Genomic DNA, 10,682 nt, shown 5'->3' on the forward strand with positions numbered 1-10,682 from the left:
AATGTCTCCATCTCTCAACAGATAAGCCGTAGCGGTAGCACGTAGTAGACCGATCATTATTGAGATGAGTCTGGATGTGATCTCTTAACAGGCCGTGTGATCCCATATTTGATCTAACCGCTCATGTCGATGGGCCCAATTATAACAATTTATGGTCCCCTGCAGCAGCGCCTGCCCTCCTTCGCTCCACGCTTGGGCGCCATCTCTATACGCCTTTTCGCCTTTTGAGGTACAGACGACTATCCAGTTCAATACAGACGAGTCGGTGAGGCTGAGACGACAAACTAGTAATGTGGAGGTGGTCCTGCTTGATTATTTATTCTAAAAGGGGTAGATGCGGATATAATAAGGGCGGCGCACGATTAAATGTAACACTTGCATTTTTATTACTCATGCATGCTCAGCATTAAGTCCTGCAATCAATAATATGGCGCTGCAGACTAAGTTTACATTCACTTCAGCAGCTACTGTACTACTGCCAATACTAGTATCATATGCATGGCTCGCCTTCTTCACGTTGGAGACGCCTTGTCAAGCTGCTGCCGGCAGTGTAATTGACGATATTGTTGATGAGAAGGAGAAAGATTTTGTGGCGTGGGTTGCTCGAGTGGGTGCAGCGAAAAGTAACGTGAATGGTAATAGTAGTCGGGTGGGACATCAGTTCCTAGCTGCTGGGCGCACCTTGACGGTGGGAAAGGCGGGATCCGGAGCGCAGTTCTCAAGCGTGCAAGATGCTGTGGACGCCGTCTCCACTGGCAATGCCCAACGCGTTGTCATCCAGATTGCGGCGGGCCTTTATCAGTAAGTGGGAAGTCGTCTCTTCTCTACCTCCCTTCTTATATCACGAATACCTGTCGACTAATTTGCTCCAGCTTAACTAATTTGCTCCAGCTTAAGATCATCATCATGCCTTATGCAACCAGTTAATTAATGTATTAATTAACTGCTTGCAGAGAGAAAGTTCATGTACCCTCGGGAAAGCCCTACATTACATTTGAGGGGGCAGGAGCAGGCCTCACCACCATCAGCTGGCATGACACGGCCGCGAGTAGTGGCGGCATGCCAAAGAGTGCTTCCGTGGCCATTGACTCTCACAGCTTCATCGCCAGAGCGATTACGTTTGCGGTAGGATTGTGCTAGTTTTTTATACGTCTGTGTGTATATATTTACACACTTATAGCTCTCTGATGATCTCTTGACGTATTACAGAACTCGGCACCGGCTCCGCCCATAGGCTCAACCAACAAGCAAGCAGTGGCTTTAAGGGTGTCTGGCGATAAGGCTGCGTTCTACAATTGCAACTTTCTAGGACATCAGGATACTGTGTATGATGATAAAGGTAGGCACTACTTCGAGGGCTGTCTCGTTCAAGGCTCCGTGGACTTCATCTGCGGAAATGGGCAGTCGTTGTATAAGGTAGGGCGCATCATGATCAGGCTCTGTATAGTTTAAGCAGCTAAGCTAATTAATTCAACTATTGCAATAATATATGACTACTTATAGGGATGCGAGTTACGGGCCCTGCAGCGATCAACGGAGGCGCTGACGGCGCAGAAGCGGGAAAGCCCGGGCGAGGCCACGGGCTTCTCCTTCGTGGACTGCAAGGTGACGGGCGCAGGCATGGCATACCTGGGGAGGGCGTGGGGTTCCTACTCTCGTGTCATCTTCTCCTTCACTTACATGGCCGACATGATCAAGCCTGTGGGCTGGTACAATTGGGGCGACTCTAGCCGCAACAGGTAATTTGTACAAGCAGCAATTAGTGAGAAAACGGTTTCATCCCTTCAAACTTTACTCATATTGAAACTCTAAACTCTAGAGAACGGTGACTGTTTTGGCTTTCTAAAAGAAACCCTTGGTGTTGGGCTTAGTTAGGTAGTGTTGGACTTGGTTAGGGAGACTTTAATAGTTTTAGTTTTCAATGCTCTTGATGGAGAGTTACTTTCATTTTACATCCTATCGATCTTTACTTTTTTTTTCTTGCATTCTATTGTTTTAAAATGCTAAAGGATATAAGTAAAGTTTCACCTTACATAATTTTAGTAAAATTTACCCACACATATATATGTTTTTTTGGCCAAGAAGGCCATACGGAAGTGGTAGAGAAAACGTGCAATTCTTGTTTGCATTTCTCACCATTCCCCAGGTCACCATCACATTAACTTTGAATAAGGAAAATGTTTAATTAAGAAATGACTTGAATGTGAGTGTGTGTGTGTGTGGTACACACACACACACACACGCACGCACATGCATCTCTCTCTCTCTCTCTCTCTCTCTCTCTCTCTCTCCATCAAAGTGTTCAGGAAATATCATTTTTCAGACATACAAACTCCTTTTCTTGAATTTGCCAAGAGAAAATTTTAGAAAATTAGCTGAGACACATTTTTTCCGAACACTATCAATTAACATGTCAAATGTCTCACTCAATTTATTACAACAAAAAATGTTGCCTTCTTGAGGCCATCGTGAAGTCTTCACCTTGTTTTTTGCATTCTATTGTTTTAAAATGTTGAAGTGAAGCTTCACCTTGCATAATTCTAATAAATTCTACACACACACATATTAATTAGTTCTTTTTATTTCACCTTTCATTTCACAACTTCACATGGCTTTACATTTCTGGCATTTTATAGCTAGATTTCAATTAGTGTTAACATTCAAGAAAGTTTCTTTTATTAAGCGGCTACTGATTGAGTTTCCTCTTCATAAAGAAAAAAACCGGAAATACTAGCAAAAATTTTAAGATTTGCAAAATGTTTGGACGACTTTCTCACATATTTCTTCCGTTTTTTTTTCGTTTACCATGATGTGGAGCTAGCTAGTTTCGATTTTCAATCGGTTCGAGACTAAGCTGATACAATCCTTTCCCAAACATTGATACCAGTTTAAACAATTTAATCACTTTCTTACTGTTTTTGAAAGCCCTCGTGACCCTTTCCCTTTTTTCATTTTGAAATCCATAAAAATAAAAGTTACTTCCCTTTTCTTTCAACAAGCATACCTTCAATGCTTTTGAAGCGTCCCTTGGAAGGGTTTCTCAGTTTACAGCTATTTCCTCATTGAAAGCCTTAGACTCCGGCAATTGACAGTAATCACAGGGTCCACCTTTTAAAAATCGCCAACACTAGTCATGCATGATCGTTCGAAAGGTATTTTAGAAACCCCTCTCCACACAGCACACACACTTCACTTGTAATTTTTATGAAATTACAAATTTTGACTCCTCATTATTGTAATTTTATTACTCTTTGACGTAAAAACCCCTCCCAATAAATCCACATGCCACATTTACACATTTTTAGGTGGACTCCCTTGATCTTGAGCTATATTACCCACCCTCATACCACCTTAGAAACATGCACTCTACAACTATGCGTCAATCACATGAACTCTACAACTAGCGTCAATAGTGGCATTTGACTCTAAAACTAAAAACTTCTTAGCTCACAAGCTCACACTCCGATAAAAAAATATAAGTCTTATCTTCTTCTACGTACCAAGAGAGAAGCAATCTTCCTCATGAATTCAAGTTGCGTATTTAGGGGATTTACAATTGATATTTTGAAAATTTTGGTAAGAAATTTATGGCACTTTGAGAACTTTTGGCACTTTGCAAAAAAATGAGAGGTACATTATAGATGCTTTTAACGTAAGGGAGATTTTTACTCAATTGTTACAAATTTTAGGGGCACCTTGATAAATTTTTCCATTTTTTTGAAACTTGTATCCACCAAAGGAACTCCATGAAACAATCATTGTATGCCAAATTGCTCATCGAACAAGAAACACAATGCTTTTCATGTCTCTAGACCTTGGTGAGGTCACTTACAAAAATGTACCTATCACATTAGTTCAATAGAAGGTATCTAAAGTTCCTAAAACTTAAAGCAATTCATGTACAAAAAGATATTAAATTTTCAATTTTCAAAAAAATTTACACATGAAGGGTTTTAAAAAGATGCCTTTAACGTATGTGATATGGTAGTATTTACAATGGGGTCCAAGTAAATAACATGAGAGCCAAAGGAACGCAATTCAAATGTGAGGCTTCACCTATGTCTTGTGTACACGAGGGTACATTGTAAACAAAACAATCATCTATGAGGATGTTGCCAAATTTTCCCCAAATTTTGGATAAGATCTTAAACCTTTCAAAAAGATTTTAAAGTACCCTTTTGTCCAAAGGAGCTAGCTTGGTTATTTGAGCATTCATCCTTGGTGATTAGGGTCATCGGTTTGATTGCAACCAAGTGACCCGCCGTTGGCGCTCACAGACGTACTTTGTCACCTCGCACGAGAGTTGTGAGATTTGCCAAAAATAAGAAGATTTTAAACCTTTCAAAAAGATTTTTCATTTCAAACTCTTACACATAATGTTATGTAGTCTTGTAGCTCTTGCAATTGTGTCCTAACCACTTATAAATCTATGTAGTTAGACGTGCTTTTATCACCCTGCTAGCATCAAACTAAGAAACTTATGGTCTTAGGTCTTTTGCTCCAATATATGGTAAAACTCGAGCAAGAACTTGATTAGATTCTAACATCTTTCATGGTGTAATGTTGGTACCATTCAGCAAGGTTTTTTTTGGACAATACAAATGTACAGGGCCAGGAGCTGATCAAAGTAAGCGGGTGGGTTGGGCAAGAGACCTAACTGATGCAGAAGCAGCTCCCTTTCAATCCCTTAGCTTTATTGATGGTGCATCATGGTTACAGTCATGAACACTTAATTTGGAGAAGTTGTAATATTGTATTTAAAACTTACCACGTCTACTTAGCTAAGCGCAAGTTGTATAGACAATCATGTGACACTCCAAATGTATCCTCTCAATTTGTACAAATAATTATCAAATATAAAGCTCACCAATCAAGATCCAAGGCTTGTTCAAATCCATTTTTTTTCCAAAACCTATCAAATGAGCAATTATTCTAAAAGGTAATATAATCTTTTTCATTATAATCCTTCCATGGGAGATGTGTCTCACCTATTCAGATGTATATGTGCCATTTCAATCCATGGCATTGCAAGAAGCGAAAACATGGCGATTGATCTGAGAACTTTGTTATATTATAACACTTTAGAACAATGTCAATAAGTGTATCTACATGATAGTTGGTATATATCAACTTTGATATCAACACTAATTTTGGTATTGTTTTGACTCTGATAGCAAATGCAAGCCGTAAGAGCACATGTAGCTTTCCTTAAAGGATATACTTTAAAAAGGATATCATTGTGATTAGCAAGGTTTTTGCAATTAAGAACATAATCAATACTAAAAGTGAGACTAGATCTATTACACTACCATTGCAAAAATCATAAGCATGAACCACAAACTTTGATACCACGTTTGGTCTGAAGTTGCATGGTTGGCATAAGAAGTCATTAGATGAAATTTGGACTCACAAAGGGACCCTTTAAGGAGTTTGACTTTATGTCTCTCTACCAAAATGGGCGCATGGATAAATTTTACAAACTCCAAAGTTGGCGGAGGTTTGACAACTAGAATGTCCTCTTCAAGCTCTATCTACTGATATATAGCACGCCATGAAATTTCTCATATTTTAGAAGATTCTTTTTTTTATTCACCTACGATGTGACAACTCTGTCGAAATCTAAGTGAATCAAAAAAAGAATCTTCTAAAATATGAGGAATCTCATGGCGTGCTATATCTCAGTAGATAGAGCTTAAAGAGGACATTCTAACTATGAAACCTCCGCCAACTTTGGAGTTTATTTGCAAAAATTTATCCATGTGCCCATTTTGGTAGAGAGAGGTAAAGTCAAACTCCTTAAAGGGCCCCCTTTGTGAGTCCAAATTTCACTTGGTGGTCATGTTTGTCCCAAAGTATTTGCACGCACACTAACCATAAAACAGTTAACTTGTTTTGTAGTTTATTTTGCTTGTGGCTTGAAAGGACCAAAGGAATTGTGCACGCTCTTCTCTACCCAACCACCTCCTCTTATAAGCCTCCTAGTCCATCTTTAGCAGACTCTTGCTCATTGCATGTCTAGCCGGCCTTGCCAAGGAGCCATTGCCCCCCTTGGTCCTACACTCATATTAACATTACTCTCATCTTCAAGAACATTTTTTGTTCTCCAAAACATCAATTAACACTAGAATGGTAACCTAACAGGACATAAAAGTGTCCTTTCAGGGTTTTGGAAAAATTTCCAAAACCATAGTAGATCCATTCATTTTGAAAAATCCTTTCATGAGCTTATAGTTCAATAACTACTACATATGGAAAAAATGAGAAACTTGTAATTTTTCTCATCCCTTGGTCACTACAAGCCTCCAAACTTGATGGACCAGTGCATTTTGCCCAAAACAACAATTTCTTACGTTTGATTGCATATAAATAAGAGTGGATATTTTTGTAGGACATGAGATAAAATGCCCCGTTAACTTCAATGGGTTGGTGACCAAAACATATGGTTGCTTTTACCTCACTAATTTTTTTTTGGGCAACAAAAATAGGTACAAAAAAGTTGCACTTTTGCCATTCTGCGGACCTATCATCAAAGTTTCTATAGTCACACTCAATACAGATACTATATACATATTTTCTTAGTTCCCTTTGGGCCTCTAGATTCAAAAGGAGCCATGGAAAATGTCAAAAGGATAATGGATCTCTTACAATTGGAACCTTGGGGGCAATGATAAAGTGCTAAATACAGCAAACATGAAAAAACTGGGTTTAGCATTATGACCTCTAGAAACCCATTGAAACAACTCAATATCTAGCCAAGTTTGTAGTCTATGATTAGATATGGTCACTACCTACAAAATACACACAATTGGCCTAAGAAACTAGCAATATTGAGAAAGTTATACTTGCTACTCTAAAATGTATCGTATTCTTCAGCAATCAAAAAACTCAACCATCATCATATACTATGCTATATAGCATATTAGGTCCCCCAAAACTCAAGGAAGATTAACTTTATGTTATACATTACACTTACACAATAAAAATTGAATTTGGATATCAAGAAAGCCACCAAAAAAATCATAAAAGTGCTAATTTTGGCCAAAAAACAGGATTATGCAATTCTTGTAAATTGGTCATAACTTTCAATTTTAACACTTAGCTCTCCATACAAGCATCAAAACATGTTGAGAACTATGAAGGCCTAACCTCTAGCCATCTAAAACTCACAAACATGAAGTTTAGAGTGGTATAGTTGCCAAAAATTGAAAAAAAAAACAAAAACAGGACCCGTTTTTTCACACAGTTTAGGTTCAGAAATGTTGTGCAAGAGTAAGGTTAATGGTGAGATCGATACTCAAAAAAAAATGCTAATTATAAGTTTTTTTCAGCTCATAAGGCAACTTTGTGGATATATAGCACCTAGAAATTGATTTTCATACTCTTCAAATAATTCAAGCAAAATGGTCACTTAACGTGACACAAAAGTGTCCTGTTACCATTCTAGTGTTAAAAAATTCATCGTAAGGCCACCAACATTTTTTAGATCAAACATGTTCAAGACTTTGATCCAAATTTCCATGGGGTTTGAATGTGATCTACAAAGAACAATGCCTATTGATGACTCTCCTTACAAGGGATGTATTTCACCTATAGACAATTGCATTTTTCCACCACAATTTGATGTTGAGAAGATGGTTGACTATATGCTCTTGGAGGATCTACTATCCTACTTGTTTCAGCTTGATGAGAAAAGGGATGTGCACAATTTGATTACTTGTAATCATTATGGACAACCCATGGTGACAAATGCCATCAAATACAAACAAATCATGGAGTACCAGAAGCAAAAAAATGATAACTGGTCAATTAAGGTGTTCTTTACAAGAAGAATACCACCCACAAAAGGTGACAGAGATGAAACTATTCTTGAGAAGACACAAGTGAGCCAACCCAATGAAATGAAAAGAGCCCAAATGCACCCATTGAAAGCATGAGGGCACCACAATTGACATCTCTAGCTAGGAGATTGGGTTGTAACACAAGAGGAGTTTTGAAGGCAATCACTGCAAAGGGTTATATAAATAAGGTGAAGCTGAGAACAATAATCTAAGGCTGGATAGAAAACAACCCTCAGGTACTAGTGAACTGTTTTAAATCTTGATACACATGCTTGAAAACATGCATGTGCATGGTATTCTAATGAATCTTTATTTTTCTTCCTTCTTGCAGGATCTTACAAAGGATATTAATAGATGGGGATCAATCAATAGATGTTTTGATATTTTTGCTCAAAATAATAAAGTGATCACCTACATTTTTGTTTATCAAATTGTTGAGATATTTTCTCTCAATTTGTAATCATCAAATAAATATGGAAAGTGCAATTTTTATTAAGATTGATGATCTTTGTCTTGTTCAAAACTTTCAATTGTGATTTATAGTTTTGTTAACATTAGATTTTCCTTGTCTACTTTGGAAAAAATTGTGAAAGATCCAAGTATTTTTGCTTTAATTAAGCTATCAATTGTCTATGTACTAGCCCTTAAAACGATGTCAAATAGCTTGCTTGCTCCATTGTCTCACATTGGTGTTTAGGTAAGACAAGAGTTGGACCTTGAAGGTATGATTTCATATATAACTCGAGTAAGTGAAGAGACACAAAGCTTAAATATCATATTAGCTATTTAGTGTTAAGCTCCATCAGCTATACAAAGATGCAAACTAGAGTGTTAGTAGTTTGATGTCTAGTTTAAGTGAGAATCCATTTGAGGTGAGGTAAAACTTATAGTGCCTCATTTTTCTAGGACCTTATCCCATCAAGGAAACTAGAATCTAGCATAACAAATTAAGACTCTCTTGGATCCTAGATTGGACAAGCAATGGACCTTAAGAGATTTATTATTGGTTTAGAGCTTAGAGCTTAGTTTAGACAAGTAAAATACCTTTAAACCAATACTTAATTACTTTCTTACTTAAATCATTTATTTGTATAAGTGAAAGGTAATAGTCAAGTTCCTTGAGGCTAACACATTAGATACCTAGTTGTAGACTAACTTGGATGAGCAGTGATCGTTGTTTCTCCTTGTGTCTCCAGCCTAGACTACAAGAAAACAATAATTAGAGCTTTGGCTTAGATTTGGATCAAGGGCCACCACTTTTCCAAGATTCTCTCATTGAAACATAGATATATGCAATAGGATACCATTTTTCTAAGTTAGGCATGGAGAATTTGTTAAAGTTTGAAGCATCTCAAGTGAATAGCCCAATGGATCCTAGTATTTATTTTGGCTTAAAGTATTTATTTTACTTATTTGTCAAATCTTGGGTAGGGCAATTTGCTAAGGTGAGTATATAAGTACGCCTAGCCCCCATTGTAAAGATATACTAAGTCATTGTCGATGTTTGGTGGTTCAGAAGTCTCTCTCTCTCTCTCTCTCTCTCTCTCTCTCTCTCTCTCTCTCTCTCTCTCTCTCTCTCTCTCTCTCTCTCTCTCTCTCTCTCTCTCTCTCTCTCTCTCTCTCTCTCGCCCCTTGAGCGGCCTACTGTGTCTCCGGTCTCCCTTGGGTGAGGGGGCAGCCCTAGGGGAGGCCACAGAGCCCTCCTCCCCATCTCTAGTAGCAACCCCGCCCAGTGCTGCTCGCGTGCACTCTCGCTCTCTGTAGAGCTCGTCAGTTTCAACCCCTGCTCACCCCAGCCAATCTCAGCCTATCTCAGCCTCGCCAGTCTCGGCCCATGCCCAGGCCCGGCCAATCTCAGCCTCGCCAGTCTCAGTCTCAGCCTTGCCCATGTTGAAGCCCGCCAGTCTCAGCCTCTGCTCACCCGAGTCTCGACCTGCTACACAGAGAGAGCTCCTTTAATTAAAGTTGATTATAAGCCTTTGAAGGTGATTTTTTCTCTTGAGTGACTGCCCACCATGGCCACTCGGGCCTCTTCTCGCGTGAAGCCCACATTCGCCGGCATCGTGGCAACACCCCCAAAGGTGGACAGCATGGCCCGGCTTCAACATGAAGTCGAAAGACTTCGCAAGGAAAATGACGCTTTGAAGGAAAGACTCGCAGCCATCGAGTCTCGCCTCACCACAGTGGAGGACTCCAACAAGGGGAAGACGGAACAAAAGGAAATCGAGCTCAATACGAAGACGGAAGTCACCCTCACAGAGAAGGTCAAAACTCAAGTACAGGATGTCATTTTTTGCGAAGTCGAAGTTCGTGTGGCGTCTACGCTACGCCAACAACAACGACAAGATGCTATTGCTCTCAATGTCCGCATTGGCGGACTCCCGAGCGATTGGCAAGGAAAAGAGGACCCCAAGATCCACAAGTCTTTCGATCGCATCCGAACAACAACCCCCATGATACAATGGGATCCAACGACAATCACCACTCTCGCTCACGAGCATCGCACCAACCATGCAATTCTTACTTTCAAGACCAAAGCGGATCGAGTCAAGCTCCTTGAGCAATCGAAGCTTCTCAAGGACAAAAAAATTTGGTTTGCCGAAGATCTCACACCCACCCAACTCAAACAAAAGAAGACCGAACTCCAAAAGATGCGAGAAGTGCGCACAGCAGGGAAATGGGCAGTTTACCAAGGAGGCAAAGCCATCATCCAAGAGTTTCGAACTCCCAAACCGGCCCCCTCCTCCTCACCTACCTCATCTTAGACTTTTGTTCATCCCACCTTATCTTTTTTCTCCCCACTCGATGGACTCTCAGTCCTTAACTGATATGTATGAGACGAAA

General features: G+C 39.5%; 1 protein-coding gene and 1 pseudogene across 2 annotated transcripts; one reads left to right on the top strand and one right to left on the bottom strand.

The window, feature by feature from the left end:
• Positions 1-319: 319 nt before the first annotated feature.
• LOC147461956 (putative pectinesterase 53) lies at positions 320-4,893 on the top strand. 2 transcript variants are annotated; one of them, XM_086509420.1, is made up of 5 exons: positions 320-801; positions 954-1,125; positions 1,210-1,416; positions 1,504-1,739; positions 4,578-4,893. In XM_086509420.1, exons 1-5 carry the CDS (start codon positions 428-430, stop codon positions 4,723-4,725), a joined length of 1,137 nt encoding a protein of 378 aa, XP_086365546.1. In that variant the 5' UTR covers positions 320-427; the 3' UTR covers positions 4,726-4,893. The 2 variants fall into 2 exon arrangements, with proteins under 2 accessions (XP_086365546.1, XP_086365547.1); XM_086509421.1 differs by having other exon boundaries at positions 322-801; positions 4,610-4,893.
• Positions 4,894-9,479: 4,586 nt separating this feature from the next.
• LOC147461957 (uncharacterized) lies at positions 9,480-9,769 on the bottom strand (annotated as a pseudogene).
• Between the last annotated feature and the right edge of the window lie 913 nt (positions 9,770-10,682).

This window comes from Adiantum capillus-veneris, chromosome 3, assembly GCF_014529385.1.
Source record: "Adiantum capillus-veneris isolate H3 chromosome 3, ASM1452938v2, whole genome shotgun sequence".
Lineage (NCBI taxonomy): Eukaryota > Viridiplantae > Streptophyta > Polypodiopsida > Polypodiales > Pteridaceae > Adiantum > Adiantum capillus-veneris.

What these genes read in the sequence shown, in the direction of transcription:
- LOC147461956 (XM_086509420.1), top strand. Translation starts at nt 428, where the DNA reads ATGGCGCTGCAGACTAAGTTTACATTCACTTCAGCAGCTACTGTACTA. An exon ending in CCAGAGCGATTACGTTTGCG is followed by an intron (nt 1,126 to 1,209) that starts GTAGGATTGTGC and finishes GACGTATTACAG; the next exon opens with AACTCGGCACCGGCTCCGCC. An exon ending in GGCGACTCTAGCCGCAACAG is followed by an intron (nt 1,740 to 4,577) that starts GTAATTTGTACA and finishes GGTACCATTCAG; the next exon opens with CAAGGTTTTTTTTGGACAAT.